A 15876-nucleotide genomic window follows, 5' to 3' on the forward strand; every position below is an offset into this window, starting at 1 on the left:
CCGGAGGGGCCCTGAGTGCTGCAGAATTGGCACTTCTCAGCAGCCTGGCACTGTAGGGTGTCTGCACTTGGGTATTTGGGATGTTTCCTAAACATGCTTTGCTGCATCCCAGCGACCAAGTCGGGTCATGCAGGCTGCAGGCTTCTCCCTTCCTGAACTCTTTCCTCTTTTGCAGCACAGCCATTTCTGGTTTTGTAGCCTTCCCCTGCTCAGTCATATCATTCTGGGGCTCTCACCTTTAAGAGGCAGAGCAGGGAGCGGGAGGTGGGGGCTCCAGTAGTATGGCAGATGGGAGAGCTCAACCTGTTTTTTATGGGTTCTTTCCTCCTTGGGTATTCCCGAAAGCACAGACATGCACTGATCAGACACTCAGCTCTGCGGTTAGCTGACACTATTTGCACATGTATAGAAATTGTGAATGTGACCTAAGTAGAGACGCTAGTAGGCAGCAAATGAAAGCAGTACTTCCAGATCAGTGCATTGTGCACCTGTGTTATTGCTGCGTTTTGGTACTGAAGGGTTTCAGAGAGCTTTGGTGCTCCTGCAGCTCTGCAGCGGGGAGTGGGTGTCCCTCAGCCTGGCCTGGCTGCCTTCTGGCCCTGCCTGGGCTCCCATGGGCAGCAGAGCTCACCAGCACCTGCTCCAGGGGGCTACGGTCAGGTTAGGAACTCATTTCTGCAGCAAACCGGTCCCTGTCCTAAGGCCACAGGTGTCCCCCCTGCCCTGGTGTCTCACTGCCACGCAGCATCTTTTGTTACTTTACTGTAAAGTTACTGACATCAAAGATCATCGTTAGCATAATCTCTCTTCCCATTACTGTAAGACTTGAATGGTAACCAAGAGTGAGACAAGTGTTGTAGAGCCAGGAGCGACTCCTTCGGGCTCCAAGGCCTCTTCTGCTATCACTTACACTCATGCTGCTCCTATTTTAAGACTAGGGTAGGTATTTAATCTTTCCTGTGTGAATGACTCCCTTCTGTCTGACTTCAGTGCTTCTGTGCATCTGTATGGGCATCTTTGTTTCTCATCACTCCAGTTCCACGTGCAAACTGTGTCCTTTCAGTGCCTCAGTAAAAGCTTTGCTAAAGGAAAAAAACAGTGATCTGTTGTGGCCATCTGTGCCCCGGTGGGAGGAGCTCACAGCCCCTTCCCACTCAGCCTTTAGCGTCAGGAGGCCCCTCTGCATCACACGACTTCAGCCTGGAGGAGCTGAGCTCCATCTGCAGTCAGTCAGTTGGGCAGAGGAGAGGTTTTTCTTAGAGCAGTGCTTATGTGAGCTGGGGCATAGGGCACAGTGGCTGTGCTTCCTCTCCAAAGGAGCTGATCAGGCAGGGCAGCTCCCCAGCAGGTCTCACAGCATCAGGATACAAGGACATTCGTAACGTGAATGCTTCACGTGGCTGGAGATGGCCGAAGGGCAGGGCTCTGTTCTAAGCTGCAGTCAGATCAGGATTCAGCATGTTCCTCTTTGCACTTATGCAACTCCTGTGGCCTTGTAACTGCTCTCATGGCCCAGGTGATTTTTTTTTCCAGCCTGACTCACAGCTCCTCACAACATCAGGTGTGTGTTAATTATTCTAAGGTCATTACAGTTAAGATTTTTTAATAGACGGATTTCAAAGATAACTTTGAAATTAAAGTCTTAAGACAGATTTGCACTGAATTTTCCTTTAGCAAAGTAAGTTGTGCTGAATGCTCTCAAACAGCTGAACCCAGCTTTGCTGGGTCAGGAAGCTGTTCTCATAATTGCTTTATGTGATTCTTCTGTTGTTGCTATTTAGCTTCAGCTGTGGGATCGGCACAGCCTGTGGGGTCCTGGCTTCATGCAGCAGTTCTTCTGGGACTGAGCCCTGGCTTGCCATCTGCTTGCAGGGTTTGAGATGTGGGGCTGCAGCACTGTCCTGCCCGGCTCAGCCCCATCTGGGAGGCAGCTGCACCTGCTCCAACTGGGCCTTGTGCTTTCAGCATCTCCAAAGCACTCCTGTTTACTGATACAGGCTGAAGAGCTCGCGCGTTAACCCAAAATCCCACTTCAGCTTTTCCTGCCTGTGTTTAGCGCTGCGCACAGTGTGAGGAAGGTGCATTTGCCATTCAGTCACTCTAACCTGCTTTCCCCATGTGAACTGCTGAACTCTGCTAACAGCCCATTCTCTGAACGTGCCAGCACCGTGCCAGCCCTGCAGGACGCAGCGCCGCTCCCAGCACAGCATGGAGAAGACCGAAGAGGAGGTGGCGGCAAGCAGGGTTATCTGATAAGGGTTTGCAGCTAGGAGAGGGGCAGTCGGGTTGTGGGGAAACCCTGGCAAGGGCAGAGCCATGTGTGATGATGTGCTTCAGGTGTTCTCTCCTCCTGTCTGTCCCCGCGTGCTGTAGTACCAGCAGGACCTGGTGGTGCTGCAGGACAAGTTGCGCATCTCCAACAAGAAGCTGGAGGAGTACGAGACACGCTTCAAATGCCAGGAGGAGACGACGCAGAAACTGATGCTGGAGTACCAGGCCAGGCTGGAGGAGAGTGAGGAGCGGCTGCGGAGACAGCAGGAGGATAAGGAGATCCAGATGAAGGGCATCATCAGCAGGTACAGGGCAGCTGGGGGAGGCAGCAGGGCTGGCATTAGTGCTGACCATGCTGATCAGTCCTGCCAGTTTCACCTTACCTGAGCCGAGCCACGTCTCTGCTTTTAATCAGCACTCACAAAGGAATCTTCCTTCCCTGGCCTTAATCACTTAAGCTCTTGGGCAGTGTGCTCTGTGGTTGTCTAGACAAAATTAATAGCCAGAAAAATGATGCACTGAACCATTTGTTTGTGTGTTATCAGCAGGTGGTGGCAATGCCCGTGTCCCTTTTCTGTTTGAACACAGAGCTGCTTGTTGTGTGAGCATCTCAGTGTGCCTTAGTGTTGCATTCTCAGCTGAGGGCTCAGACCTCATCCAGATGCTGAGGGCTGCAGGCCGGGGTCTCTACCATTTCACACCTCCTCCCACATATTGCAAAGGTGCATATCAGCCTTTGCTGTCCAACTAAAGCTGTCCCTGCCCTTTCACTGAGGGCCTTTAGGATACTTTCTGTTCTTCCTATAAAGCGTGCTTTTCACAACACCAACCCATACTACAGGGAGACAGGAGCTGCAGGCCTGCAGGGTCCCCTTTCCTCCAGCTGCCCCCAGCTCTCAGATCGCTTCCCCAAAGCAGTACAAAACACTACAAAGATGATGCACTCTGCATCTTGAAAACAGGTTTTTATTTTCTTGTCTCTGGCTACCAGGTTGATGTCAGTTGAGGAGGAGCTGAAAAAAGACCATGCAGAAATGCAGGCTGCCGTGGACTCCAAGCAGAAGATCATTGATGCACAGGTGAGTCCCTGACACTGAGGGCTGCAGAACTCTGGGTGACTCTGCCAACGTGCAGCCTCCCTGCTGTGCAGCAGCACCAGATCCAGTGCGGTCAGACCACGTGCATGGGGTGCGTCAGCACAAAGCTGCAGGCAGTGACAGGGTGGGTCAGCCCTCAGCAGGACACTGTTCTATTACCAGAGCATTTGCATTCTGCAGCTTTTTCCAGCCTTGGTGTTTGGCACGTAATGCGGGGATGTGGGGGTGACAGCAGGCCGAGCAGCAAGGAGGTGGTTGGAGCAAAGTCTAGAGAAGGGCAGAGCCAACAGAAGGGCAGGGGAATGATAGACAAGAGGAGAGCAAATGCACAGAGCGGGGAAGGAAAGCGTGTCTGCAGGGCAGAGGGAGCAGAGGGGAGGAGGCAGGGCCTGTAGCTTGGAGGAGAATGGAATGGCAGTGCCAGGGGACTGACCTTGTGCAAATGGTCAGCATATGGAGTCAGCACCCTGCTCCCTGCAGGGATGCCCAGGGCCATGGTCAGTCTGTGCAGGACTGTGCCAGGGCTGGAAGTGCACTTAGTGGTACAGATCAGATGATGGTGCAAAATACTGTGCTTGGAACAAAGGATCTGAAAATACAGCCCATCATCTTTTCATTTGTTTAGGCAGCTCCAGGTTGTGGCTGGGTGCTAGTGAATTGTAGGCTTTCTCTTAATGACCGTATTAATCTCTTGTGAGTCACCACTCATGACTAATTTACTGTGTAACTAATTAAAAAGGAGATGAGATGGTGGTAACTTTGCAAAAAGAATCACTGTTTTCCTGTACAGTAATTTGTTCCAAGCCAGTAAATCAGCACACATTTCCTGCTGCACTAGGGCAAAGCCTGGCAGGTAAGGGGAGTGTGGGGCACACAGCTGGGGGCTGCAGCCAGCAGCACCTCCTCCAGGCCCTGCAGTGTTATGGGGCTCTCACCCAAGCCTGTGTGGTGCAGTTTTCTGCTTCTCGTCATCTCACACTGTGTGTGATCCTTGGAGTTACACAGGCAAACTGCTGTGCCCGTCTGTGTTTTTCATTCTGCCTGCTCTCAGCAGACAGCAGGAATGTGCAGGCATGGCAGGATCAGGCTGCAGCACAGCAGCACTTGCTCTTGTCCCCATGACACTGCACTGGACCCCTCAGTGTAATCAGTGAGGATAAGCTATGCCATCAGAGCCATCCTGGGAGGCCACAAGTCATTTAAGGCATTTATTTACACTAACAAAATCAATTAAACACTGACAGGAATAACCACCTTGGGAGAGAACTATGCTTTAGAACAGGAATCTTATCGTCTTCATAACAGCTGCAGTTAGAGCAAACAACACAATTTCTGTATCATTGAAAAATTAGAAAAAGTATTTTATCTCCATTTTGTTCAGGACCAATTAACCCTAACGATAAAATTAATTCAGCGCAGATTGTGCTTGTTTAAAAGCCTGGTGTGCCAAAGCCTCCACGAGGCTGGGAGCAGGACGGAAGGTCTAACAGGGATCTCCTGTAGCCAGAGCTACTCTCTGAATGGGGTCATGGCTGTAGAACTGCTGCCCAGAATCCCTGCAGCCATGCAGAACTCTGGTGCTCCCCTGCAGGTGCTTCTGGAGCTACCTGCAGAAAGGATATTTATTCCTCATAGAAGTAATCCTCAAATTATGTCCTAACCCAGAATTTCAGAGGCTTTCCCTGAAGGAAACACAGGCTTTGTACAAACCTGGCACAGCACAGCTCAGCACAGTTCTAATCCAGGCTACAGCCACAGCCATGCCGTCTGACATGGAGCTGCCATGCCCCAGCATCAACCCAGGCACGCACACAGGCTGGGATGTGGCTGCTGCCAGGCCAGCCTGGAGCACACAGCTTGCAGAGATGTCTGCTCACCTGGCAGCAGCAGGGGAAAACACAGGCAAAGCACTTGTAGACCTGCTATCAGCAGTGGGCTGCTGAGGGGTACTGGTCCCAAAGGCCCACGGGTTGCCAGCTCACAACCACTCATGGTGTGGCAGACAGTTCTCCGTGTGTTTCCACTGACGGTTCCCTCCGTCCGCTTCTTTGCAGGAGAAACGCATTGCTTCATTGGATGCTGCCAACGCACGGTTAATGAGTGCCCTTACTCAGCTGAAAGAGAGGTACAGCATGCAGACGCGTAATGGGATCTCCCCCACAAACCCAACTAAATTGCAGATTACAGAGAATGGAGAATTCAGAAACAGCAGTAATTGTTAACCCGCGGAGGGCGCTGCCGCAGGAGGAGGCCTGGCCAGAGAGACCCGTGCAGCAGCAGGTGTGAGCCGCGGCTTCAGAGAACGGCTGCTCTCTCCCCAGAGAACCCAGCTCCTTACTGCGGACGGCGCGCTTGACTGAGCCTTTGTGGGAGATGCTAATGCCAGCACATTGAGGGGACGGAAAGATCAAGTGTGAGATGAGTGGCATAAGGAAATAAGATATATTTGAGCATTGCTGTCACTGTTGGATTTAAATCAGTGTTTAATGTTTAAACAGAAGTAACCTTTTCCTTCCAAGCTGCCCAGAGGATACGCCTCTCCCCTCCCAACAAGGAGTAACGTCCTTGCCACTGCAGTAAGCAAAATGCAGGGAGCTGGGCAGAGCCTGCAGTGGGCAGCATGCTCAGTACAGGCAGCGCATGCTGGAGGGTGGCAGGAGCCTGGCCTGCTCCTCATGTGACTCCCCCTGGAGCACAGCCCCATCCCCAGAGCAATCCCTGAGCCTTTGGCCTTCCTTATGTAGCTTTTGCGCTGCCCCTGACTTTTGCAGTGGGTAGCTGTCCAGAGGGCATCTGCACAGCAAATTAGAGTTTAATTAACTCTGTCCACACAGGGGCAGATCCCAGCAGGATGGTCAGGGCTCGCTCAGTACAATGTGGGGGCCACGTAGAGGCTGGCTGTGGGGCCCTGGGCGGTCCCTATGAGCAGGATAGGCCCCAGGCTCCTGTGTCAGTGGAGGGAGGATCCGGGCCCTGCAGAAGGATTTCTTGGTTCCACTCCCAGCTTCTGCTCTCACAAACACTGGGGACAAGTCTTTGTAAAGCAATAGTTCCAGGGCACTGCGTTCCCTACCACACACATAACACAGAACAAATTAAAGGTAACCTGAGCTTGCTGTCCCCAAGCTGTGAGTGAGCTGCAGGGTCTGGATTTGCTGCTGGTGCCCACTGTGGAGAGGGGGAGTGCCAGGCTGCAACGTGGCCAGCTTCATGCTTGACAAAGAGTTCATTATGGGGATGTCATGCTCTGTGCAGAGATTTTTTACTGTTTCTGGGGAGGAAAAAAAGGCAAAGAAACAAGAACGGCCATGAAGAACCATGAAGATCGGTAATTGTATTTCTTTTCTTTCACAGTATGCATTAGAAAAAAAAAGAGCCCATTTTCTGGAATACTGTCCTCTTTAAATTGGGAATGAGCACTGCATGGAAATTAACCGGCCTGAAGAATGTAAAACATGGTCATAAGGGAGTAACCAGCAGGAACAGCAGCCACCACCGAGAGCCCCCTTGTCAGGAGCACTGTGCAGGCATAAGCCAGGATTAGACTTTCCTAACTGCCGAGCCACGCGGCCCCGGCACACACAGACGTGTTGCTCAGCGGAGGGGTCTCCTCCTTAACGGGGGATTGTGCCGCTGACCCGCCGCCACGGTGTTTGTTGGTTTGTGGTTGTCCAGTTAGTCCTTCACGACTCCCAGTCTCAGAGCAGGTCACTCGGACCGAGAGCCAGAGAGATTTCTCTGAGACACGGATGACAGTGTACAGTGTACAGGACATCTGCCTATTCCTCCCGTAAAGGTTAACACACTGCTGACCGCCTGTCCCAGCTCCTCCTGCCACGTGTAAATGTACAGTCAAAGGTACGAGGACGTTCACTGAGCTCTGCACAGCTTAGGTACCACCTGCAGCCTCGCCGGGCTGCCTGAGCAGGACGTGATGTGCCATAAGCTCTGCACTGCCATGCTGCCCCACAGCTGTAAGGCTCACTAACAGCATCTTTCCTCATGCAATTGCTTTCAAAATTTAAGATGATTTTTTTTTTAATTTTTGTAAACGTTTGTCTGTTGCCTGGAAGCCCTGGGCCAAGCCTGGCGCGGCTGCAGCTGCTGCAGCTCCGGTCCTCGGAGGAGCGAACGCACTGCTGTGCACTGAGGGCTCCGCACCCCACCAACGCCTGCAGAATGGTGCAAGTGCACAGAGACCCCAAAAGGAGCTCCTCAGAGAAAAGTAATCGCTAAGTGTTCATGCCAAGTACAGCATGTGGAGAATAGCACAGATGTCTTTGAAGAACCTGACACAGCTGACAAGGTTACAACTGGAGTAAGACCCAGACAGGTTAGGAATACACAGGGTTATGTGAACAGTTTGGTTCGTACACGTAACTTCTGCCGTTGTTCTTTATACACATGATAAGAACCCTGCTAAAAAAGACACTTAAACTGCTCCTGCCCTCAGATGTATTTTTAGAGTCAGTTGTTTCTGAGCTCCAAAATACTGGTGTTGGGAGAGATGGAAGTTGTTCAACATAAAGGAATGGAAGCACTTCCAGGGCACAGGGCAGACGCCCCACAGGCAGCGCTTCCATTTGTATGTGAACAAAATCTGGGGGTGCAGTCAGTGCCCTCTTATGAGCTGGAAGAAAGACCCACCCCCAGCACAGCTGATTAGTGCTGAAGCAAAGTGCAGTAAATCTGCTTGCCCCCCCAGCCAAGGCACTGCTTTTATACCGCCATTCCCCTTGTTGCTTTATTTCTCCCCAAGATCTGTCAGAAAATCCTGGGTAACCTCGAATGTGCGCATCACTGAGCACATCACTGAGCACATCACTGAGCACATCGCTGAGCACACTGTCCTGCTGCAACAGCAGGCTGCTCAAGTCCTTCTGCAATCAGTCACTAAAACATAAAACCTTCCAAGTTCCAGTGCCAATACCTTCTGGAGTTGCTCAGTTTCCTAAGCCAGTATGAAACAGAATTCCAAGTAGAACGAGATCTTTTTACAGTGGAGCTTCCCCCAGCCCCTTGTTCCTGTGTCTCCTTACTCTGCAAATATCAACAACTGGACCTAAGTACAACCCTCCCATGTCAAGGTTTGGGGAACAGGTTCTAAGATCCAGGCTCAGCTCAGTTCTGTTACTTCTGTTTGTGTTTCTCTTATTTATAAACTGTACATTTTTGTATGTGTGTGTGTGTGAGAGAGAGTGGCAGTGCCAGGTGCCCAGCTGCAGCCCCAGCCCTGATGCCTGGCGTAGCAATAGAGGCAATTAATCACAGGAGGTGCTCACAGCACCGCGGCAAAGCAACCACTATGCGTAATGTTTTGTGACCTGCTCCGTTTTCTTTTTCATTCTTGCGCTTTACTAAAATAAGAGGCTGTTCTAGTGCAAACTTGTCAAAGTGTAAACAAGACTAAAACACTCAGATTTTTATCTTAATACAAGTCTTAATATTTTTTGTAAATGTTTTCAGTGTTTACTGTAACGTATCTATCTCACTAACGGTTGTATATAGTAATTTACTTCTGGTGCTGCTTATTTGGTCAAGATTTGGCTGTATCTCACTGCTGTTCAGCAGAGGTGGACTCCATCTGGCAAATCTGGATCCAGCCCCAGGTTATGATTTCAGCCTCCTCACCATGGGGTACCTGAGGGAAGGAGGAGCAGCCAGGGATCCAGGTTTGAGGTTGGCCCACCTCAAGAATTCTGTTTTAAGAGTTATGATTTGGGGTTTTGTTGATCTGTAGCAAACAATTCTGGAAAAAAGAAAAAATGATGAAAAATTTGTGTAAAGGGGGATTAAATGGACTGAAGGATGCTCTGGGGACTCTGCAGTCCCATCCTTTTGGACAGGGATTATGGCTTAAATGCAGTGCCAACTAACTGGAGGACTCAGGTCCTTCCCCATACCAATTAATACTACAGCACAGTCACCAGCCCCTTTTGCACCAGATTAAGCAAATCCTGCTGCCATCCAAAGAGTCCTGTGTCACTCTGCATTGTCATTTGAGTCTGGTTGGTTTTGTTTTCTGCTTGTAAAGCACTGATTGCACTGTGAGAACATGCTGAGTCCGCCGGCCTGGCAGCCAGCCCGCAGGTCGCAGGACATGGGTTCTGCTGTGAGTATTCCTAAAGGGAGAAGGGACACAAGTGGACCTGAGTGAGATACCATGGTCTCTGCTGGGAGAGCAGCCCCCAAATTGCGTCCAAAGCTGAGAATGCTCATGGGCTTCTCCTGTTACTTAAATCCATTACCAACGTGCAACATAAGACACACTAAGGTCTGATCCAGGACTCGCAGCACCCTGCCCAGCGTGGAAAGTGTGGGCTCGCAGCCACCACCATTCCCCAGCCCCAGAGGACACTGCTCAGCCACAAGGCTCATCTGTGTGGCCCTGTCCTGCTCGGAACCAGCTGAGCCCTGGGCCAGCCCTGCAGGGCTAACTGGCACCTTTTCCCTCGAGGAATATCAGAGGGAGGGGAAGGGGGAGCGAGAGATGACGGAAGCATGGGCTTTCCAAACCAAATCCAGTCTTGAGAGCATCGTACAACATTCAGAAACAATCATGCTTGGAAAAAGCACTGACTTCACAGGTTACCTGAGCTGTGACATTGCTGTAAATTCCACGTGGTTCTGCATCAGCTGCCAGCACCCCAAAGTGCAGTCTCCATGTTCACATATTCCTTTATCATACATCACTGTGTCTTAAGATATACCTCTCTCTGTATATCTGCTTAAGCTGATACTTGTTCCTGATAAGCAGTCGCTATGTTTTATATCCTCTTATAAAGAAAAAAAAATCTTTTTGTAAGTATGTTTAAAAACAAAAAAAATTAATGCAAAGTGGAAGTGTTTGCTGAATCTCCTTCAGCTCCTTTTAAACTATGTAATAATGTACAGAGAAAGTTGTTGGTGTTCAAAGAAATGATGTGGCCGTGCAATTTATGTACATTTGCAATTAGAAATATTAAAGATTTATTTAGATATTTTATGTAAGTGCTCCGGCACCTCTGCTCAATCCTTTCCAGGCTACAGCACCCTTGCCAACTCCGTGCAGCCACGTCCCACCCACATCCTCTGCTCACAGCACATCCCAACCCTCTGGGGTGGGCACAAACCCCATGGGCCGTGCAGAGCTCTGATGGCAGTGTGTCAGTGCTCGGGCACCAGAACAGCCCTGCAATCCCAGCAAAACCTCCGTCCAGCCCCTGACAGCCCTCCTGCCCAGCAGTCACGATGCCCCTGGGCACAGCCTTCCTCCACGGTGGCCCTGGGTGCACGGTGAGGAGCTGCTGGTGCTGTTCCTGCAGCAGCCACCACGACCTGACCCAAAAGCACTGGGATGCTTCCCCTGTGCAGTAATGGCAGGGCTGGGGCTGCCTCCCTGCTGTGCTCCCAGCACCACACACCTCACCTCTCAAAGGCCCCTCCCTGGCTTTCTCATAAAAATAGCAGAAAATGTAGAGGAGTCATTAAAATGCCAGGTAGCATCAGCACCTCTGCATCATTAACATCACCGTAATTAGCTCCTCCGAGAGAGGGGAGAAGACAGGCTGGTGGCATCAAAATGAGGAGAGACGCAAAGAGTACCTGTGGCTCTACAAATGCACTGGGCACTGGCCATGGGCTCCCAGTGGCACCGCCTCCCTCTTTCCTGCTCCACTAATGCCAGCAAAAACACAGGGCTGAAATCCTCCCTGTGAACTCACTTTCCCCTCAGCTCCATCCTGACCCCATTGCAGCATTTGCTGCTATCGCCTGCACTCAACCACAGCTGCCCTGGGGATGAGCCCAGCAGCCAGCCCTGCGCTGGCTACAGGCTGCACAGGAGGGAGCACTGCCACTGCAAGGGCTTGGAACAAAACAAGTCCTGCCCTCTCTGCGCAGCTGAAACCGTTTGTGCTGCCATCCCAAAACAAACTGCAGGAGCTCCCAGGCATCCCACAACATACCTGACACCTCTGTACCCAAGTCTTAATACCTGGGCACAGGAGGTCTGGTCTGGGAGAGGTTTGAGTCTTTTACACGTGGAGTTTAACCTTGTTGGCTTTGAAGGTCAAGAAAGGAAAATCTCTCAGAAAGAAAAAGCAGCCCAGGAAACCCAGGGCATCAGAGTGCTTCAAGGAGGGATTAGTCAGTAACACCTCGATTTGAATAAAACCTCTTCAGCATTCTGTTACGGCTTCATCAGAGCAGAGCTCAACTCTCAACCAAAAATACCCAGAACAGCTCGGAGCGCTGACAGCTCTCAGCACTGGAGCCTCCCAGCCTCTGGCTGCAACCACTCCCAGCAGGTTTGAGCGCAGCACCGCTTGTCAGAAGGGCAAGGCTGGGAGAAGCGAGGCTCAGAATTGCAAATCAGCAGCCAGAACAAGGGGCTGGGAGGCTGGGGATTGCCAACGTGTTTGCTTGAGCTTTTTGATCGGGAGAGTCATTTTAGCCCAAGACTCATCAGCATTAATAAGTTCTTGTTAATTGCACCCTTGCACATCCGTATCAAGTTCCGTTATGTCAGATCAATAGGCTGCAGGCTGCTTGTGGTGCCACAGTGCCTCCACCCCAGCGCAGGAGCAGCACAGCCTCAGCTCGAGGCAGCCTTGCCCCACTCCACCACCCTGGCAAAGCTGCCCTCCTCCCCTAAGCTGAGCACCCAGAAGCTCACTGACCAAAGAGCAGTAAAACTCCATAGGAGTTACATGTGGGTGCCACTGGCCTTGTTTTCATGAGGGACACGCAGCTGGAGCACAAATGCCCCATGGCCTCTAGCAAAAGAAGCCAAGCAACACGCCTGCCTCCCCTCTCTTCTGCAAGCAGCCATCCCAAGGTGTCAGATCAAGCCCCAAGCAAACGCTCTTTGGAGACGCAATTTGGAGCAGCCAATACACAATCTCCAAAGCCTCAGCCCTAGAGATAGGGAGCAGAGCTGCTCCCTGCCAGAGAAGTCAATAAAAACAGGCGAGCAAAAAGGAGAAGGCTGGAAGAACAAGAGTCATTAGTGGAAGCTTGCTTGTGCTAATTAGATCATTATCTGGAAACTATCGATGCTGCTATTTCAGCTCCTCTTGCTGTTTACAACTTTATTCTATCCATGTCTACCAGGGAAGCACTTCCTGCTGCCAACTCCTCCTCACTTGGAGCCTCCAGCATCTCCCCAGCTCCATGGCAGGACAGGGAAGAGCACACAGGCTCCCAAATGCAAGCCAGCTCCAGCGCCCCAACACTACCCAGCAGTACCATTTAAAAACAACGTTAGCAGAGGAGATTAAAGCCACTGAGCCAGCAGTGTGGGTGCAGGAGTTCAGCAGAGCAGGCAGCGCACTGCTGTCATTTAACGTAGCGTGTCACCTCTGCCTGGCTCCATTAGCAGCAGAGCTGCTCACAGCCTCAGGTTTGACTCACGCTGCCTTCACTCAGAGGAAAATGTTTTCCAGTTTGTCATTATATGCCCTGCACTATTATTGATCTTTGAGAGACGCTGTACGAGGTTATTCAGTTATTAAAAAAGAGGTGAGAGGAAGAGAGAGAGAGATTTGGACACCTGTAGGATCTCTGCAGTTTCCTACCCGGCAGCAAGCACGGTGCCATGTCACATAAATAATATTGATGTAGGGCCTTAACATTATCAGATTTTCCCATTGCTGGTGTGAGCTGTAATTGAATAACCCTGACCATTTGATTTTTCACATCTTTGAGGAGTAAAACCTGAACGACAGAGATCCCAAGCTGATCGCTTTTGATTTATTACAGCCAATTGTTTTCTACCTGGAACCCATACTCCTCCCTCATCTCTCTGAGCTAAGAGAGAACAGCAAGACTTGGACTGAAGAGGACAAACACGAGGCCAGAAACTCAGTTTACGAACTATAAACTGGGGAGTTGGGCTTGGAGTATGTGAAGGGCATTCCTACTTTCACCTGCAATGGCAGCTGCAAGCAAGACTACTGCTCGGGTCTGCATCACTACAACTGGCTTTTGATTTTGTCTTTCACGGCATTTTTGTGTCAGTTCCACACTGTACTTGCAGGAAAAGAAAAAAAAAAAGGAAATTAGCCCTCACACAGGTGAATTTCTTTCTGTCATCTCCCACAGAGCTACCTCAGGCACAGCTGATGCATTGCCTCGGTGGGACAGGACAGCCACGGCAGCCCAGCTCCCTTCCCACAGAATCCCTAGAGATGTGGGGAACCACGTGGCCCCATCCTCCCAGGATCACCCTGCTTCCATCCTGTGACCATGCAGGGCACCAAACACTCACTCACACCTCCCACAGCCCTCACTGCGTGCAGCCACGTGAAGCTGCTCCCATGATCAATGCTTGCTTCCCTGAGGCTGGTGGCTGTGCAGTAATTGCTGTAGGTGCCTTGGAAATTAAGATACAGCATTGTTCACTGGAAATTACAGTACAAGGCTGTTCACAGAAGTACAAGAGCAGAGTGTAACTGGTATGGCAATAAAAGGCACAGAGGGCAGAGCTGAGTGGACAGTGAGGCCCAGCTCTGTGATCCACATCAGATCCCTGCGCAAGCTGAGGTGCCACAAACGTAAGAACCTGATGGACTGATTCCAAGGACACCAGGATGGGAATATGGAGACGCTAAGCTAATGTTTGCTACCCTGAGCCAAGACTTATTTTCTGACCAAATGCTGTCCTCTGGGTGAACTTTGCTCATTTGGCCCTCATTGTAAATACCCAAAGACGCCTCCATCCAAAAAAACAACCAGCCTCCACGGCGCGACCACTGCTCACTGAGTGACTCTTTAAAAACAAGGTGAAAGAATCTTACATCAATCAGAATAAAGGTACGTACGACAGAGCCCCTCAAGCTCCACCTGTGTGGTAAGAAATAGCTTAAGAGAGGGGTGTCAGGAAGATACCACCACAGACAAGTCAGACACAGACCATCTCTGACTTCTGGGACCAGCCAGTGGATAATGGTGAGACTGGTTAATCTCACACACTTGGTAGAGAGCGCATTTATACCCATCAATTCAAAAGAACTTGTAATCTGTTGCTTTAACAAACTGCACTGTTTGCTAATCTAGCCATAAGAGCTCTCTATCTGAGCGTGGCTCAAACTCTGCTAATAAAGAGAGGCTGCGTGAACCCACTGGGATGTCACCAGGCAAATCGGGCAGTGATGCCGAATGCCACCCGACAGACCATGCATCACTGTGAATCTAAGCTCAACCACTAACTTCTCTGATAGCTGAGGACAAGATGAAATGCACACAAGGGGTTATTTTCAGCCAAGTTACGTTGCCCTTTAACACACCAGTGCAATAGGAATGCACAGAAAGGTCAGTGTGGCTCTGCTGCACTCATGAGGTGTGAGCAAGCCCGTACTTAGCTCCTGCTGACCTTTCCTGCAGAGCTCACCTGCATCCCTGGGCTGAGCTCTGGTTAAAACACCACTGCACAGCCCCCACTGCACTGTTAAACAGAAGCGTACTCAAATAAATCACCTCAAACTTAGAAGATGCCATTTGCTATTAACAAACACTCCAGGCCTATAGGTGAAGGTAATTCAATATGATGTGCTTGGGCATGCAAGGTAATAGGTTTCAGCTGAATACCCTGTGATGCAGCCTCTTCAAGAGGAGGTTAAATGAGGCTGAGACAGGGACCAGATGGATTTATTTGGGTAGCAGTTTTTTTGTGTTTGTTTTTGTGTGCATCATCTCTGTGCTTAAGGTCAAGAGAAAGTAAGGAGAGCAGCAATAAAAGCATGAGCTCTGCTACACACAACTGGGCAGGCTAGCACAGGGCTCAGGTCCTCACCCTTCTGAAACAAATCAAGCAAGCAGGGCTATCCTGCCTTTCTGCACTCTCATGATTTGCCACTGCTGGAAGCCTCTGCTGTTAAAGTGAGCTGATTCAGAAGAAAACCATGATTTCTCCTCCCAGAACTATGCATTAAAAAAAAAAAAAAAGAAAAGAATAAGCACCTCTCCCACACACAAAGAAAGCTGAAGCAGTAACTCTAGCAGCAGTTAGACACAGAGAGAGGCAGCAGTGATCTCCTCACATTTTTAGGACAGGTTTCTTGCAACGCCTGCAACGGAACCTGGGTGCGCCTGCAGGCAGCAGCATTAGCAGCCACACCAGCTGGCACCTCTGCAAGTAGGCATCAGCTACAAAACCAGCCACTGCCTGAGAGCAACGAGCACTCAGCTGGGGCTCTGCTCTGAGAGGTTTGCACTTGCTCAACTGTGCAGCAAGAAGCAGAGCAGCCCAGCAAGAGCAGCAGCCTCAGTAACTGGCCCTGATTGAGCTGCTGCTGCAGCTTGGCCTCTCAGAGCCACTTCTGTTAACCACCGTGCAGAACACTAGCAAGGATTTTACAGCATTTAAATCAGGAAGTGAATAACCCACGTAACTAGACAGCAAAGCACAACAAGGCATCGGGCTAAGTAGCTTGGGCCAGTGCTTGTCAATGCCTCAACACTTTCATGAGGAATGCGTGCAAATCATCACCTGGAGCACTTCACAGCCAGCAATCCCAGTCAACACGAA

At 50.5% G+C, this 15876-nt stretch overlaps 2 protein-coding genes and 1 long non-coding RNA gene across 12 annotated transcripts in view; 1 reads left to right on the top strand and 2 right to left on the bottom strand.

Moving 5' to 3' along the window:
• The window catches only part of DAB2IP (DAB2 interacting protein), a 146876-nt gene extending 141275 nt beyond the window's left edge, over nt 1-5601 (top strand). For all 8 annotated transcript variants that reach the window (XM_052669688.1, XM_052669687.1, XM_052669685.1 and 5 more), the window contains 3 exons: nt 2374-2576; nt 3263-3350; nt 5423-5601. In XM_052669688.1, the coding sequence (XP_052525648.1) occupies nt 2374-2576; nt 3263-3350; nt 5423-5590 (459 nt within the window). In that variant the 3' untranslated portion in view covers nt 5591-5601. The remainder of the gene's footprint in view (nt 1-2373; nt 2577-3262; nt 3351-5422) is intronic.
• LOC128074108 (uncharacterized) lies at nt 3218-5150 on the bottom strand. The gene is made up of 2 exons (XR_008202980.1): nt 5079-5150; nt 3218-4975 (listed from the first exon to the last, which is right to left on the bottom strand). It is a non-coding gene; the product is annotated as an uncharacterized LOC128074108 (long non-coding RNA).
• Nucleotides 5154-15876, bottom strand: part of TTLL11 (tubulin tyrosine ligase like 11) — a 49759-nt gene continuing 39036 nt past the window's right edge. The window contains exons 9-10 of one of the 3 annotated variants that reach the window (XM_052669700.1): nt 6475-6639; nt 5154-5482 (exon numbers count right to left, since the gene is read on the bottom strand). In XM_052669700.1, the coding sequence (XP_052525660.1) occupies nt 5475-5482; nt 6475-6639 (173 nt within the window). In that variant the 3' untranslated portion in view covers nt 5154-5474. Of the gene's footprint in view, nt 5483-6463; nt 6640-15876 lie in introns of those variants that run through there. The other 2 variants (XM_052669699.1, XM_052669694.1) reach the window with 2 other exon arrangements.

Source organism: Tympanuchus pallidicinctus, unplaced genomic scaffold (genome assembly GCF_026119805.1).
Source record: "Tympanuchus pallidicinctus isolate F22 unplaced genomic scaffold, pur_lepc_1.0 scaffold8, whole genome shotgun sequence".
In the NCBI taxonomy this organism is placed as follows: domain Eukaryota; kingdom Metazoa; phylum Chordata; class Aves; order Galliformes; family Phasianidae; genus Tympanuchus; species Tympanuchus pallidicinctus.